General features: G+C 31.5%; 2 protein-coding genes across 3 annotated transcripts; one reads left to right on the forward strand and one right to left on the reverse strand.

Moving 5' to 3' along the window:
- The first annotated feature begins 5,800 nt into the window (after positions 1-5,800).
- LOC120082891 (CRM-domain containing factor CFM3, chloroplastic/mitochondrial) lies at positions 5,801-10,951 on the forward strand. Of its 2 annotated transcripts, none has more exons than XM_039038292.1 (10): positions 5,801-6,835; positions 7,386-7,848; positions 7,938-8,068; positions 8,351-8,692; positions 8,793-8,949; positions 9,032-9,324; positions 9,434-9,493; positions 9,710-9,781; positions 9,897-10,093; positions 10,470-10,951. In XM_039038292.1, the coding sequence occupies exons 1-9, from the start codon at positions 5,984-5,986 to the stop codon at positions 10,029-10,031; spliced, it is 2,505 nt and encodes an 834-aa protein (XP_038894220.1). In that variant the 5' UTR covers positions 5,801-5,983; the 3' UTR covers positions 10,032-10,093; positions 10,470-10,951. The 2 variants fall into 2 exon arrangements, with proteins under 2 accessions (XP_038894220.1, XP_038894211.1); XM_039038283.1 differs by having other exon boundaries at positions 10,503-10,951.
- Positions 10,952-12,871: 1,920 nt separating this feature from the next.
- LOC120069310 (protein CUP-SHAPED COTYLEDON 1) lies at positions 12,872-14,951 on the reverse strand. Its single transcript, XM_039021040.1, has 3 exons — positions 14,760-14,951; positions 14,406-14,674; positions 12,872-13,602 (listed from the first exon to the last, which is right to left on the reverse strand). Exons 1-3 carry the CDS (start codon positions 14,911-14,913, stop codon positions 12,973-12,975), a joined length of 1,053 nt encoding a protein of 350 aa, XP_038876968.1. The 5' UTR covers positions 14,914-14,951; the 3' UTR covers positions 12,872-12,972.
- Positions 14,952-18,140: the final 3,189 nt, after the last annotated feature.

The following is an 18,140-nucleotide window of genomic DNA, read 5'->3' on the forward strand; positions in this document are numbered from 1 at the left end:
TGATTATCTTGAGATATTTTTACTAGTGGCAAAACAGACCTTTATCAGGCTCTTATTATCTTTGGTTACTCAAAATAACGTAGAACTAAATCAGCTATATGTCAAGATTGCTATCTTACATGGACATCTAGATGAAACTATATACATGGTGCATCCTAAAGGATTTGAGGAAAAGGGGAAGGAGGATCTCTATTGTCTTCTAAATAAATCTATCTATAGACTCAAACAATCTCCTAGGTGCTGGTACAAAAGGTTTAATGACTACATAAAGAGTATTGGGTTTCAAAGGAGCACCTACGATATATGTACCTATGTTAATTCATCTTCCTACAAGAACAAGTTGTATCTACTTCTTTATGTTGATGACATGTTGCTACTAGGGAATCTAAAGATGATTTAACCAATATCAATGATCTTCTAAAGAAAGAGTTTGACATGAAGGATATGGTTCAATTAAGAAAGATCCTAGAGATTGAAATCACAAGAGATGAGGATTCTTTTACTCTAAGTATCAGTCAAGTTAGGTACTGTGATAAAATAAAATAGTCAGAAATTCAACCTATCTAATGCCAAATCAGTGACTATCCCTATTGTACATCATTTTAAGTTATCTTCAGCAAATTTTCTTACAGAACCAGACATTGAACACCTAACTCAGAAGCAATCAGTGCCTTACAGTCAAGCAGTGGGCAATCTAATATACTTGATGATCTCAACAAGGGTTGATCTCTTCTATTATGTTAGTTTAGTGAGTAGATATATATCTAACCCTGGCAAAAGACATCGGGAGGCTACTATATGGATACTTAAGTCTCTAATTTGGTCAAGAAATGCAAAACTAACCTATTGGAATACACAAGAGATAGAACTAGAGCTATATGGTTATGTTGGCTCTGATTTTGCAAGGAACTTAGACAAAAGGAGATCCCTATCAGGCTACTTATTCTTATACGATCCTAATTTGCTAAGTTGGAAAGCAAATTTACAGTCAATCACAATCCTATCTACTACAAAGGCAGAATATATGGTGCTAACAGAAGAAATAAAGGAGGCGTTGTGGTTAAAGAGCTTGATGGTGGACTTTGGTATATCACAAACAATAGTTAAAATCTACTGTGATAACCAAAGTGCAATCCATCTTTCCAAAAACCTAAAATATAGGTCAAGAACTAAACATATAGATATTTAGTATCATTTTGTAAGAGAGAATTGAAAGGGATGAAATCGAATTGCTAAAGGTACATACCTTTGAGAATGCTGCTAATATGCTTATGAAGCCTGTCTTAAAGCTCAAGCTCCTCATATGTCTTAAGCTAATCGACTTCAGCTTATCTGAAAAAGGTTAGTCAAACATCAGATCTGGAAGGGTAGAAGCAACATGCATTGAGATCAAGGTGGAGATTTGAAGAAGTAGTGATCTTAACAGCTTTTTTTTTTTAAAAAAAAAATTACAACAGTTTCTAAACAAACTTGTAACAGGTCTACTACCTATATAAGTAACTCTTTTCAAACATTTAATCATACAAGTTCAATTTTGTAAAAGAGAGTTAAAAACCTATCTTGAAAGCCTTTAGTAAAAGTTATTCTTCCCTTCTCGTGGATGTAGGCAATTTCAGGCCGAACCACGTACATCAGAGTGTTCATCTTCTTCTCATTCTTCTTTGTTAATTGCATATTTCACAATCTCTTTGATTCACCTACAAAACGCCATAAACTAAAAGAGAGTTAGAGAGAAAATGCAAAGCCTCGTTTAGAGAGAGAGATTTCTTACCAAATGATTTTTTTTGTAATTTTGATTCATTTTACACTGTAGAAAAGGTGAAGGATCAACACACGTGTCTTGAATCCAAGCCATCAACGTGGTCTTCTGTAGAGATGTCCAATTGTCTTGCACGGGAAGGGGAATGAGGGAGGGAGTAGGGGAAAGAAATTACCCGTGAGCTAAACGGGAATGGGGATGGAGAATGCATTCCCCGTCCCCGTCTCCACCCCCGTTCCAATTAGCTTCTACATATTTATTTACTATAGTTATCTAATGTTATGTTATTATTATTATTATATAAATATTATATTTAAATTTTAAATTTGATTATTTATTGAGAAAGATAATGAATATGGTTTAAATTGAATATTTAAATTTAGATTATATATGTGAATAATTTGATTTATATTTATTTCTTTCTACTAAAAAATCAATTAACTTTTTTAGGCCAAAATTTGAGTAATTTATCTTTAAATTCAAATGATCATATAAAACTAACCACGATAAACAATTTAGTGATAAAGTTAATTATTTAATTAAAATTTGCGATTTAAATTAATTGACTTTTTACACACAAAAAAAGTGATGGAAAAAGTTCTCCGTGGGGAATCCCCACCCCGATGCTCGTGGGAAATTTCACAGGGATGGAGAATGAAATGGAGAGTAGAGACGAGATGAGAAATGACATCCTCAGCCCTATCCCGCACCGTGGACATCTCTAGTCTTCTACGAGCCAAAATTTTCACGTACCAAATTGAACTTGGGCTCTTTCACATCAGAATTGCCATCAATTTCAGCCTGAAATTAAACGTTAGCCCAACAGAACTTAATCTATTTTTTTCTTTAGAAAAAGTAAATAGACATCTCTTAAAATTTACTAATTTTAACAAAACCCAAACCTTATACAAAATTAAGCTTTATTAATATATAAAATGGAGTTGAATAAATCTTTGAAAACTCAGGTCCCAACAAAAATTTAACTCTAATCTTAGGTTTCTTTAAAGCTTCATTAATTCATTACTAGATCTATACAATAGATGCACATATTTGATTGGAGATTTCAAATAAGAGACTATGGAATAGTAAAAATTATGTTAAATTATCATTTAGTTCTTGAATTTTTAAAATTTAAAATTTTCAAACTCGGTCTCTTTTTAGTTTATAAGTTTAAAAAATGTCTAATAAGTACATATTCGTTCAAATTTGTGTCTAATATGTCCTTAAAATTTTAATTTTATTTCTATAAGTCTTGAAAATTTTAAGTTTGTGTCTAATCATTTATGGACTCGTTCAACAATTTTTTTTTTATACTTACCTTTTCAACATTTTTGGGTCTTAATATAAAATTTAATGATCTATCAAATGCAAAATTGAAAACTCTAGGATGTAGACCTAAGTTGGAGGACAAATTGGCACTTCTTTTTTTATTTTTCAAGTTTGGGCACAAAATTGACAAAAACTTGAACTAGACTTGTAAATTTAATCCTTTTAAAATTACCAGTCAAGTGTTGTCTTTTAAGTTTTAACCATTGAAATAACATATTTGAAAATTAAAAAATTTATCAAAAAAGAAAGAAAGAAAGAAAATATGAAAGTGAGTTAGTTTGATATAATTCACATTGTTCACATGAGAATTTCAGAGAAACTTGTTTCTAGAGTTAAATGTGTATTGATGTAGATTTAATATAGATTCTCTCTCAGTTAAATGCGTACGGAAATGAATTGCATGATGTTCTTGAAGTTTGAACCTTGAAAGAGTCTTTTCATCTTGTTCAACTTCAGAAGCCTGGAGTGCAGAATTTTCTGACCCCACAAATGAAAAGAATTCATCTATTTCTCTGTGGACTTGGACTTGCCTGGTCCATGACCTGACTGTTGGGGCCAATTAATTGGATTTGGTTCTAATTTGACATTTGGACTAGATTAAATTTATTTTTGGGCTCAATTAGACTTTAGTCTAAATAATAATATCAAATTTGATCAAATTAATTTTATTCGATCCAACAGTCCGGATGAAAACACATGGCATCATCAAAATTTGCCAATGCATATCTTCAATTTTAATTTAGGACATGCCAAATTTTAATTGGCCCCAAATTTATGATTTGTAATCTCGCCTTTAATTTGAGAAATGATGTGGCAATTTGTGATTGGTCCAAAATTTTTCATTAACACACATGTAGTCGAAAAAAATTTATAGTACTACGATAATATAAAACTACCTCTATTTATTATTTGTCATGTCAATATGCTTTCGATAATAGTGAACGAACATTAGTGTGAGACATTAACATTTATGAAGACAAGTTTATTGGGTTAACAAATGAAGTATGACATCCGTTGTATTACAAACTTTTCCTATATTACTCAGAAGTCAGAGATTCGATCTCCTTCCCTCAATTGTTGTGCTAAAAAATATATATAATTTCTTAAAAATGGGTTGAATCATATAAAAAAAAATGTCCTTGAACTTTGCTACTTGTTTAAAAAAATACCTTTATTCTTTCAAAAGTTGCAATATTATATCTAGTTTTCATAAATGCTTCAAAAATACCCCTGGAATATAAATTCTTCTAGATTTTGGACAATAAATGAGATGTGAAATTGTGTGGTAGTGACCTAGAAGAAAATTTAGATCATCACATCATTTTAGGTTATCATCACACAGTTCTAAAATCTCGATTTCTGTCTGAAATTGTAAAAAAGTTATATTACAAGGGTACTTTTGAAACATTTATAAAAGTAGAAAAGTAATATTGTAACTTTTGAAAGTATATAAGTATTTTGGTTTAAATATTAATTTGGTCAAGTATTTTGGTTTAAATATTAATTTGGTCCTTATACTTTTGGATTTGGTACATTTTGGTCCCTATGGCATCGTTGGGTAACAATTTTGTTTTTTGGTTTTTATTTTTGAAAGTAAGCCTATGGTCACTATTTTTACCTCCAAATTTATTTATTGTTATCTACTTTTCATTAATGGTTTAAAAAACCAAGCAATTTTTTTAGAACTAAAAAAATATCTTTCAAAAAGTTGTTTTTATTTTTGAAATTTGGTTACGAATTCAACCAAATCATTAGAATTTAACCATTGTACTTAACAAAGATGTAAATCATTGAAAGAAATGTGGATGAAATATGCTTCATTTTGAAAAATAAAAATAAAAAATCAAATGGTTACCAAACTAGCTATATATTCATATACTTTCAACATCAATTTTGAAAATACATTTTGGTCCCTATATTTTCAACTTTTGGTTCATTTTGGTTTCTCTTCTTTCAGAATGTTCATTTTGGTCATTATACTTTCAACTTCAGTTCATTTTGGTCTTTGAACTTTTAAAAAGTAACCATTTTAATCCTTTAAAAATGAAAATGACAGGACAAAAAATGATAGTTTTTTAAAAATATAAGGATAAAAAGAACCAAAATTTAAAGTACAAGGACCAAAATGAGAATTCTGAAAGTAGAGAGACCAAAATGAATCAAGGTTGAAAGTATAGAGATGAAAATGACAAAAACTAAAAAGCAAAATAACATGGATTAAAGTAGTATTTAAATCAAATATTTTAAAAATAAATAACAAAATTTAGAGAGTGTTTGTTATGATTTAGTAAATAAATAAAAATAAAAATAAAAAATACTTTTGATCTATAAACTTCATTGAAGTAACAATTTAGTCTCTAAATTATAGTTAATAATAATTTAATCCCAATACTTTTAATTTTGTAATAATTTAGTATCTAAATTTTAATGAATAATAATTTAATACTTATATTTTGAAGTTTGTAATAATTTAATTTCTATCGAAAAATTGTCGTGAAATTTTATTTTGTAATAAATTATTATTTATAGTTTGTAAAAAAATTTGATGTCGAATCCTATTACTGATTTACATGTATAAATTTTTTTTATATTAAAAGCTACAAAATATTTTAGGATAGAAATTAAATTATTACAAATTCTAAAGCAAAGACTAAATTGTTAGGACATGAAATCAAATTTAGAGACGAGAGAAATTATTAAAAGTAAAAAAATGGGAAAAATCCGGGTAGACTCTTTACGGAAAAATCTTATCCATCTGCCTCGTTGGGCTGAAGCTCTTCTCCTTCCACTCTGCAACCCTCAGGTTTGGTTTCCTCTTCTTTCGTTGCCTTCAATGCCGGACGAAGCCAAAGAAACAATGCTTTTCAGCCTCAGTTGCTGATTAACCTTACAGATATGGCCTTCGCAACTGTCAAACTATCGGAACTTCCATTGAAGAACTCATTTCCACTGTCCTCCCACTCCCGTACTCTTCTCTCAAACCCCAATTTGTCTTTGCAGATTCTGAACACATTCTCTTCTCTCAGAACCCCCACTGAGCATAGCGGCAAAAGAACCCCTAAAACCTCCCACAATTCTGGACCCCCATCTTCTTCTTCTTCTTCTTCTTCTTGGATCTCCAAATGGCCTTCTGGTAGCTCCCGGAATGATCGTAAAGTCGAGAAGAAGGTGCTCCAACCGACCCGAGATGATCGGACCGATCGAGCGGAGAATCAGACGCAGTACTTCGATAAGGACAAAGGGCAGAGTGCGATTGAACGAATTGTGCTTCGCTTACGGAATTTAGGGATAGGATCAGATGATGAGGACGACGATGAAGAGGATAACGGTTTGGATTCTCTCGAGGCAATGCCAGTGACTGGGGAGGAAAAACTTGGGGATTTACTTCAACGTGAATGGATTCGACCCGATGGCGCTCTGGACTCGAATGAGGATGGGGATGATGAAATGGTTCTACCATGGGAGAGAGAGGAGGAAAGGGATGAAGAGGAGGAGGGTGGAAGAGGGTTGAAGAGGAGAAAGATGAAGGCTCCAACATTAGCTGAATTGACTATTGAAGATGAGGAACTGAGGCGATTGAGGAGAATGGGGATGTTTCTTAGAGAGCGGATTAATGTACCGAAAGCTGGGATTACACAGGCAGTGCTAGAGAAGATTCATGGCAAATGGAGGAAGGAGGAATTGGTAAGGCTTAAGTTTCACGAGGAGCTTGCGCACGATATGAAGACAGCGCATGAAATTGTTGAGGTTTGTTACTGATTGCCTGTTCCCATGTTAATTCTAGAGCAAGATTTATATATTGTACTTTAATTTTATTTTCTTCTACCACTGGATAAGGATCTCTGGCTGTTAAAAGGAAATTGATTTTTTCTTTGTGGAATTCTTGATTGTATGTATTCTAGTATTATGTGTTCTTAAATACTTGAATAAAGGCTCACTAAACGTACAAATTGTCAAAATCACACACACAATTAAATTTTAAGATTGGAAGCTTGGGTTTTATTATTTAGGCAGGATCCTAGATACTTAATCCACTGAATTTTGCAGTACTGGGTCATCTTTTAGATGGATGTATTTCATGGTAGTATGGAAAATAGCCAGATATCTCTTTGCTTTTAATGGCAATAACATGTTTTCTTGAACTGATATCTTAAGGAAAAATTAGAGATGGATATTTTAAAATTACTCTGGCTTTGCCTGATAAACGGAACTTCATATTGTGGCACCTTTATCTTCTTCGTTTTTCATTTGTATGGATGCATGGAGAATGTTACTGATTACGTGGTGTGATGACCAGCGACGAACTGGGGGATTGGTTCTATGGAGGTCTGGAAGTGTTATGGTAGTTTACCGCGGTAGTAACTATGAAGGGCCTTCTAAAACTAAACCCCTTACAAGTGAGGGGGATGGGGTATTCATCCCAGATGTTTCTTCTGCTGCCACTTCGACAATGAGTGACAATGTTGCAGCTTCAGCTCCAGAGAAGACCAAGATGCCTATTGGGCCTCCAAAGTCTAATGAGGGCTTGTCAGAGGAAGAGGCTGAATACAACCAACTACTAGATGGCTTAGGTCCTCGTTTTGTTGAATGGTGGGGCACAGGAGTGCTTCCTATTGATGCTGATCAACTTCCTCCAAGTATTCCCGGTTACAAAACTCCTTTCAGGCTTCTTCCAACTGGAATGCGGTCTCGACTTACCAATGCAGAGATGACTCAGATGAGAAAACTTGCAAAATCCTTACCTTGTCATTTTGCTCTTGGTATTTTTTCATGCCCTTCCATTTTGTTACATGATTCTGTTATGAACATCCTATTTGGTGAAAATTTTTCTCTAAATCTTTATATGCAGGGAGAAACAGGAACCATCAGGGTTTGGCTGTTGCTATACTTAAACTTTGGGAAAAAAGCCTAGTGGTTAAAATTGCTGTTAAAAGAGGCATACAGAATACCAATAATAAACTCATGGCTGAGGAGATAAGGGTGCGCTTCATATTTCCTTTTTTCTTTTCCTTTTTATTGGCACAATGAATGCACTTTCTTTTTATGCAGAAGTTTATAACCATAATACCATGTTGCTTTATCCCAATACCAAGGAATCTTTTGACCTTTGATGTCCCCTGGTGGGGGATATTGTGCAACCTTGTGATTTTCTCTATAATTTTTTATGTTTTAGTTACCCACATTACATATTTCAAATCTAGACAAAGTAATTTGTTGCCTGTGTTAATATCATTTTCACCATAAAGTTTATCCACGCTGCAGAACTTAACAGGAGGTGTGTTACTATTGAGAAATAAATATTTTATCGTCATATATCGTGGAAAGGATTTTCTCCCACCAAGTGTAGCTGTAGCTTTGGTGGAAAGGCAGGAATTAACGAAACAGATTCAAGATGTGGAAGAGAAAGCTCGAAGTAGAGTGGTCCAGGCAACTTCATCAAGCATTGATGGACAGGCACCTGCAGGTACCTTGGCTGAATTTTATGAGGCTCAGTCCAGGTGGGGAAGAGAAATAACTGCTGAAGAGCGTGAAAAAATGGTTGAAGAAAGCTCCAGAGCAAAAACTGCAAGACTTGTCAGACGAATTGAACATAAACTAGGTGTTGTAAGTATTATCCATTTTATTTGGTCCAAGAATGTTAGATTGCTGATATTGATCATCTCATAGAATAATCAACTTTGATTTTTAATAACTTGATGGTTAGGCCCAAGCGAAGAAACTTAGAGCAGAAAGATTGCTATCTAAAATTGAAGCATCCATGGTTCTTTCTGGCCCGGACGATGACCAAGAAACAATAACAGACGAGGAACGGGTCATGTTTCGGAGAGTTGGGTTAGGAATGACGGCATATTTACCTATAGGTGAGTGAAATTAATTTGAAAATATAGATTGATTATCTATGTAAAATTTCTATATTCTTATAAAATAATCATGATTTTCTAGGCATTCGTGGTGTCTTTGATGGTGTTGTTGAAAACATGCATTTACACTGGAAGCATAGAGAGCTTGTGAAGTTAGTTAGCAAGCAAACAACACTTGCTTTTGTGGAAGAAACTGCAAGACTGTTAGAGTATGAGAGTGGTGGAATACTAGTTTCTATAGATAGAGTTCCAAAAGGATATGCCCTTATTTACTATCGTGGAAAAAATTATCGTCGCCCCATTGCCTTGAGGCCAAGAAACTTACTTACAAAGGCAAAAGCATTAAAACGTTCAGTTGCCATGCAGCGTCACGAGGTCTCATTTTTTTCCATTACTTTATTTATTTATTTTTTTGGTGTTAATCATCCACTATTCTTGACCCTCCGTGATGTTCATCTTGTATCATCTATCCGGAATTGTGTAGGCTCTCAGTCAGCATATATCTGAACTCGAGAAAAACATAGCGCAAATGAAGAAAGAAATTGTAAGTAGAAACTTCTTAAATTCTGCAGAACACTTTCTTCCACGTTACATAGGATGCACAGTGTCAGTAGAAACTGTAGGAGCTTATTGTATGACCATGAAACTATTTTAGCTGTGAAATCTCTGTATACGTGGGGTTGTTGGTTGGGAGTGTTCAATGGTATGCTTCAAGTGGGGTGGGGTGTCCTGATTGTTTGTTTGAAATAATTGGCTGTAGGGTGTCACTGAAGATTCAGATGATGAGAATAAATGGTCGTCTCAAGATGGATCTGTCTCAGGATCTTTCCAAGTGAGTTTCCGACTGCTATTTCATTCTTTAGTCTCTTGATGTATTTCCCTGTAAAAAAAATAAAAAATAAAAAAAGAATTAGAAGTGTAGAGTCAAAATGTGTTGTGATCTGTAGGACGAGGAAGCATCTTTGTCTGCGTTTTCAGATGGTGATAATGATGAAGATGGCATTGATGAAGACAGTGAGTACCAAGAGGATTCTGATTATGATTTTTCCGACTCAGAAAGCACGGATGATCTACTGAACTAGGTTGGGAGAACATTTCCATGTTGTGAACAGATGGAGTGTTCGTACGCAATTGCATATTTCAGGTACTTTATTCTTTCCCTTAAAGCATTTTGTTTGGTGGCCTAAGATAATGTTACATTAAGTGCTGTGGATATATGATTCTAGTAACCGGTTCTCTCAAGTAAATGTGAGAATAATACTAACATTTAGCTGAATTGTTATCTTTTATGGTACGGTTCAGTCCAGGATTCTTCATTAAAACAGAAGGAATCCTTCCTTCTTCTGCCCTTGCAATTCAGCTCGAGTCACTTGGTGGGAACAATTGATAAAAAGGACATTATTATTTAAATTTTCTATCTTCTGATTCATCTCCATGTTAAAGAGTTAAATGTAATTTTTTTCCCTTTTGATAGGAGTTAAACGTAATCTAATTCATAACCCTTTGTTTCTATAACTCAGTTGAACCTTCTCATTTCGGTTCCCATACCCCAGGTTGAACGATGTGGAAAATGTAACAATCCCGGATCAGATGTCTGCCTAAGTCGGCCCAAACATATTCATTGCCATTTTCCATTGAAACCTGGTTGCAAAACTGTTCCTACTGGGTAATTTACGAGAAGCATTCAGTCATTTGCTTCAAGTTCAAGCCAAAATGGGTATGAGCTATTTTCCCCTGTGAATCACCTGTGTTCTCGTTAGAAAAGGAAAAATGGAGTAACGGGTTCCTCTAGGTTCTGTGGAGACATTATTCTTTTTCTTGTAACAAATCCGTCTTCATTTTTTCCTTCTTCCCCTCGCCCCTGTAAATTCAATTCGGATAACTTCTCTCCTGTAGGTTTACATTTTAGTCCACAAAGTGCAAGAATAATGTATCAATTCAGCCAATGATCAATTTTTTTTCCTTTTTTGAGCAAATATTTGGTTCTATGCCACTTCGAATCTCTTTTGGTAATATATTGTGTATGTGCTATTCATTACTTGTGAAAAAAAGGCCCCTTAATTCTGTTTAGACAATTTGGGTCTGAGGGATTTAAAAGGTTCTTTATTTGACTAGTTCTTAATAATTGAGAATGAGAGTTATTTTCTTTTTGTAGGGTGATAAAGTAGTACATGTTTTAAGATTCGCCATTTTGAATGGTAGATATAAGTTTGAATAAATGATAAAAATTGTACGGAAATAGTGCGACGATTCGAAATGTTAGAAAAATAACCATGGTTGTAATAGGATATCATGTCGGCATATGATTTAGCTCGTAATAACACAAATTAGGTTGCTTGACTATTGTAATACCAATAAATGAAGGAAAGAAACTTTCAACCATGAAAATCTATATAATTGAACATGCTACATACATATTTTTATTTTTATTTTTTTTATAAAAGACATTGATGGAAGCATTCTATTGACTTTATGGGGCAGTGCGCACGTGTGAACTGAGTTAATGTAATATGAAAGTCAGAAGTCAAGCAATTAGGTTTTACTTTTGAACCACATTATTTCTTATCTAATGAACTTCAAAGCAAGAGGGTTTACAAGTCAACTCCTTAGGATCAATACAAGATGTGTAAAATGTTCAGCCAAGCTAAGTACTTTTCAAAAATATACATCTCCCCCCCCCCTCCCAAAAAAAAAAATATATTGAGAGAAAAGGTTTGACAAAATATGTATTTGAATATTCAACAATATGCAATCTTATTACTTTCAACTTCAACATTTTAACAGAAATTATGTACCTAGCTAATTAGCATGTATTTAAAGTTGTCTTTGTAAGAAATTTATTTGGAAGTTTGGGTTCCCATATTTTTCTACATCCTAAGATTTTATTTTAGACATACACTTAAAGTTGCATAATGCTTGTTTCAATTCTTATAGTTATTTATTTATTATTTATTTATTTTTGCACATATAGCAAAGACTTTTGATCACTCATTTTCAACTTGACACTATGTTTAGTGACACTCTATCTGACTAAAAAGATGGGTTAAATTATATATTGTGTGAAATTTTCAGGATCATTATTAACAAAATGTTGAGTGACTATGTGATATAATCCCATTGTATTGAGTTTTTCTATGTTAAGTTGGTGTGAGATCCTCGTCGGGTCACTCTACCTCACATCTTGCTTGGTTTGAGCTAACATGCTAGAGAACTTGCACCAATGTGGTGTCAAGGCTCTCATGCCTAAGTTAATAAATAGAGTATTTAGTTCGACTAGGCACACAAGATTTTACTTATCTATTGAGGTGGTGGAACGAGACTATTTATAGAGTCCATGATCTAACATCTGCTTAGGATATGTGCAATGTTGATGGTGTCAACAAATGTGTGATTGTTGAGATTATAGGGTTTTGGTTTTATTTCTCTTTTGATGAAACTAAGCGGACTCGACTGAATTGACTGAAGATATGAGGCTACATCTTCCCATTTTGGGACGTGTGGACTTCCAGGATTTCAATGGGTCTTGCCTTGAATAACCCCCAATATAAGTATAAAACGATAGATAGACTAGTCATAGTATATCAAATTTAGATTAAGAGTGTTAATAAAAAAAAAAAGCTATAGTAAAAGCATAATACAAAGCAGAATTTAATCCCTTCCATTGTCAATATGATAACTTAGAAGCATTTGTTGATGATACCATGGGAATATATAACCACATAATAATGGGTTGAAACAAAGGAACTTGGGGTTTTTCCCCAACCCTTAACATTAAAATAAACTTTTACTTCAACATCATCATATAAACATACAACATTTCAACTAAATATGACTTGAAAACTAATCCTAAAACTCAACATCAAAATGGTACACCAATTTTGACAAAGTTACAATTACATATGATCCCCTAAAACTTCTCTTATTGAAAAACTGACATATTACAAAGTTTTAAGAAGAGGGTTGGGTTAGTCACATTACATCTCACATACACATTAATTGGAACAAAGTTGTGTGGGGAAATTTTCACCATAGGGAGTCCAAATTCAATGGTTGCTCCTGTTGTTGTTGTTGTTGTGATGAAGGCTCAAAAACTTTAGAGGAGGAAGAAGGTTGGAAGCTCAAATGGTCAGTGGTTGTTCCAAATTGAGAATGAATAGTATTGGCTTGATCATGATTAATATTATTAAAAGTAGTAGAAGAAGAAGAAGCCAAAACATTATGATCCCTTTGTTGTTGAAAGGTTCTAAGTTGCAATGCCTTGAGAAGAAGAGAATTCATAGAAAGATTATTTGAACTTAGAAGATTGGAATTAAGTGGCCATGAAAGTGAAGGAATTAGGGTTTGATGATCATAATTGGTTGGTGAAGCCCAATTATTCAAGTTCAAGTTCATATTCATCATATTATTATTATTATTATTGATCATGTTGTTGTTTTCATATGTTTGAGAAGAAATAATATTATTGGTGAAATTATTACCAGATGATGATGTGTTGTTATTATTGTTGAAGTTTGATAATTCAATGTCACCATATTCATTCACAATTGAGTTTGTATCACAAGGAGATGAGGGGGAAGGTTGAGAGGATGATGATTGTTGTGGTTTTTTGGGTGTATTTTGCTTCTGAAATACCCTGCAAACTACCCATTCTTCCTGAAAAAAAAAAAAAAAAGAATAATAAATTAACAAATAAACACACCCATAATTGAAAATCTCAACAACTTGAAATGATTTGAACAATAATTTTTGTTTTCTCCCTCCATATCTACAACATAACCCTAATAATGTGCATTCTATTATGGGTTTGACTCTAAATAATTTATACTATTTCCTAAGGCTAGCCATCAAAATTTTAGGCTTTTGTTTCTTCCCAATTTTGTTTTTAATTTTCTTAAAGAGATATTTTAATTTTTAGTAAAATTTTAAATACAAAAACAAGTTTTTAACAATTCTAAATTTGGTTATATCGTTAAAAACATTGGTAGAGAGTCTGTGGGCTGAAAAGAAAGAAAGAACCTTATAAATGAAAATAATGTTTATTAACTTAATTTTTGAATAAAAAAAATTGAATTATCATCCAATGAGGGACTAAACCTTTTATTTTTCTTTAATTGTTGTATATATGAAAATGCTCGTAGATGTTTCAATTCGACCCATGAACTTTCAACAACTTTCTATTTATTAGATTGAGTAATTTAATGTCTTTTGTAGCACATTAGTTGGTTTCATTGTTTAAGACTTATGTGACAAACTAATTTTGAGTAAGTTCAAATGTTATGCAGTGTATGCATTGAATCGACCGAATGAATTACAAATCGTATTTGTAAAAAAGAAATTGAAACCTCATCGTCTAACTAAATATTAGAAATTTTCTAAAAGTATAGAGATTTAGTAGAAACAATGGTAAAATATATTAGAATTGAGTAGAAAAATAAGTTCAAAGGCTAAATAGATACCTTAGAGGGTTTGAAGAAATGATTATTTTGTTGGCGGTATTCGTGCATAACCCAATTGCTTTTCTCACCCCTAGGAGCTCTTCCCTTGTAAAACACAAGAGTTTTTTTCATTCCAACCAAAACATGACCAGTGCCAAAGATTTCCTTGTCTTTTCCTGTCGTCTTCCAATAACCCGCCTCTGTCGCTCGATTGGTCCGGAGCCCGGTTGGGTATTTTCGATCTCGCAAGCTAAAAAAGTACCATTCTTTCTCTCCCATCGTAGCTTTTGCTGATGTATTACGGTAAATAGTTTAATCATATCAACACTTTAACAAACGTAAAAGACAGGAATAAGGAATAAATATAAAAGGTACCTGGGAGATCCCAAGGTTCATTCTTGTTAAGATCCACAATTCCAATTGCTTTAGAGGTGAAAGAAGAATCAGAAAGTTTTTGAGTGAGATAATATGAAATGAGTTCTTCATCAGTTGGGTGAAATCTGAACCCAGGAGGCAGATTTTCCTCCATAACTGAAAGATATAATTTGAAGATGAAGAAGAAGAAGAAGAAAAAGAAGGATCAGGTTTGTAAGTTGAAGGGAGATGGGGTATTATAAATGGGTGTGTTTCTAACTTTCAACTTCAAGTTTGGATATGAAAATAAATTTGATAAACCTTGAAGAAGAAGCTGAGAAGCAGCCATATACCATACCTACACTCTATTTTTATCTTCTTTATTACAGCTAACACTTTGACAAAGATGTGCTTGCAATGCAAATATGGATTTTTCTACACAAACTAAATTACCAAATGCCATTGGTTTTTCTTTTTACATCAAATAAAATAAATGGGTATCTAGTATTTGAGGGTATATATGAAAGTAGAAAAAAATTATTGCTTTTTTTTTTCCCCACTTTCAGTTCAACCTGTGAGTTAAATCACTAATCAACTCAAAAACTTGAGTTACGTTATAATAAATTTGATTATATTAATACAGTTAAAATCAATAAATTGGAGAGAGAACGACATTTAGGAGTTTAAACATGATACCTAGCTAGAAGTTAAGGTAAATTTAATTATAGGATAAATTAGAAAAATCACCCCAAAGTATGGTAGTTGTTACAATTACACACCTTCAAATTTTCAATTGTAAAAATTGAGTCCTCAAACTTACACAAATGTTAAAATTGGACTCTCAAACTTACATAAATGTAGAAATTGTAATAATTGTATAAATTTAAAGGTTCAATTTTTATTGTTAATTTGAGGATTCAATTTCTAAAATTATTGCAAGTTTGGAAGTTTAATTTTAACAATTATATAAATTTGAGAACTCTATTTTTACAATTAAAAATTTAAGGGTGTAATTGTAATTTACTTTAAAAAGTGGTTTTTGCAGTTTACTATTAACTTATATCATTATTTCATCACAAAAGTACGTAGGAGATGGAAACATCAAATTTTCAAAAATTATATTTATATTTTTATCTATTATGCTATGTTCAAGTTTTTGGGATATATAGATTTTTGTTTTATTTAATTTGATAGATACGATCAAAATTCCAACCACCTTCACCCATTCTTACCCACCCAAGCTATATGGGAAGGAACAATTCTCATTAATTCTATTTAATCCAAATGAATTATTATTATTTTTTATTTTTACTTGCAATTTTGTCCATTTATATATAAATTTATAGCCACCGTCCTTCTCACTGTGCATAGACTAGACTGTTTGTAAGCATAATTTCCATGTAGGCATAGTAATTATTTAAAGCTTAATTACAATTCAATTTTTTTTAAAAAAATTATAATTAAAAGAAGGTGAAAAGACACTTTTGGTCTCTAAACTTTTATAAAAGTAACAATTTAATCTTTGAACTTTGGTTGGTAACGATTTAGTCTTTATACTTTCAATTTTGTAATTATTTAGTTCTTAAACTTTAGTATGTAACAACTTAGTCCTTATACTTTTGATGTTGTAACAATTTAGTCCATAATATAAAAAATATCAAAAGTAGATGTCAATTTTTAATACTTTATGATATAAATTTTGTATTGTAAAAACATTAAGTCTCTAATTAATTTAACGGTTTATTTATGCCTCAAATCTCATTAAATTTTAATATTAATTTTTAAATTAGGGACTAAATAATTATAAATTTTAAAATTAAGGACTAGATTGTTACATAGAAAAGTTTAGGAACTAAATTGTTATAAAATTAAAAATATAGAGACTAAATCATTACAAACTAAAATTCAGAAACTAAATTGTTATTTATACGAAAGTTTAGGGATGTTAAGGGGTATTTAGGAGGAAAAAGAAAATCTCTACCATATATAATGTTATTTAAACAAAGGTCAAGTGTGAACTTTTTTAGATGGGAAATGTTTTTACTCTATTAAAATGTGGAATAATTGAGAACAATTTTTTAACATATTTATTTTATAATATAGTTATAAATAATTTCTATATCTACTCTCAACAATTATATGGATCACGTTAAATTAAAATATCCTTAAACTATTAAACAATATTTTAAAACGGAAAAACACAAAACTGCAAAACCTTTGTTTTGTTTTTCAAATTAACTAAACTTTCAAAAATAACATTTAAGGCCAAACAAGTCTTTGAATTTGAATACATATGTTAAAATATATATAAGTAAACAGTCTCTACTTTTCTAGTATCTAGAAGTGGAGCGATTCAAGCCCTTGAATATAAAATTCTCAAAGACAACTAAACAAATAGTTAATTTAACACATGCAATAAAATATTGGCCTGAAAAATTATAAAACAAAAAAAATTAATTGATAAATAAATATTTTATACTTTTTATTTATATTATATTTACATAAGTGACTTTTTCTCACTACAACAAATTTGGCCTACGGGATAAATTTCTTTTTTTTTATATATATATATTTCATTAATATTTTACCATCCAATTAGAATATCAATTTACACCCCATATCAATGTTAAACCCATAAAAAGATTGATATGTCGACGAAAAATTAATACATGTTCATAATTAACTATATTATATATATAAAAGATTATAGAATATTTTGATATGAGTGGAAGGGTTTAATTGATATGAAAGAAATCATTTGGAATTGAAAATTAGCATTAATTTTGTCATATTGTTGGAAGGAACATTCTATAAAGTAGTTTGAAACGGTAAAAACATAAGATTTTGTTGTTAATTAGTGAAATATATATATATATATATATATATAANATATATATATATATATATATATATAATTACGAAGAAGAGAGTAGTTAAAAGGGTCACCAAACTAGATACGTAAAATAAGAAATATAATAAATGTTAGATATATAATAATAATAATAATAAGATAATTAATTATTAGTATTTATTGGTCTTTGTTATTTCATCAAATCTTTGTTGTTTGTGTAAAATTTCAATCCTATTTTCCTAACTACAACTTTGAATGCACTACGTAATCAAAATCTCTTTCGTTTTCTAGAAACTTACCCACGTGCTTCTTTTTTAACTCTCTATCTCTCCTTATAAATACACATATTAAATGTTTCATTGGAAACTTAATTATTGTGCAATCATCGATTAGCTTACCTTAATTTACTACTAGACTAACTATATTTCTTGTAAATTACAAATTTAACTAGCTTTTTGTGATGTGATTTTGTCCCCAATAACCATTTCGTTTATAATGTTTTGATTTTTTAAAATTAAACTTATCAATGCTACTTTCATTTATAAATTTTG

This window comes from Benincasa hispida, chromosome 1 (genome assembly GCF_009727055.1).
Source record: "Benincasa hispida cultivar B227 chromosome 1, ASM972705v1, whole genome shotgun sequence".
In the NCBI taxonomy this organism is placed as follows: Eukaryota; Viridiplantae; Streptophyta; class Magnoliopsida; order Cucurbitales; family Cucurbitaceae; genus Benincasa; species Benincasa hispida.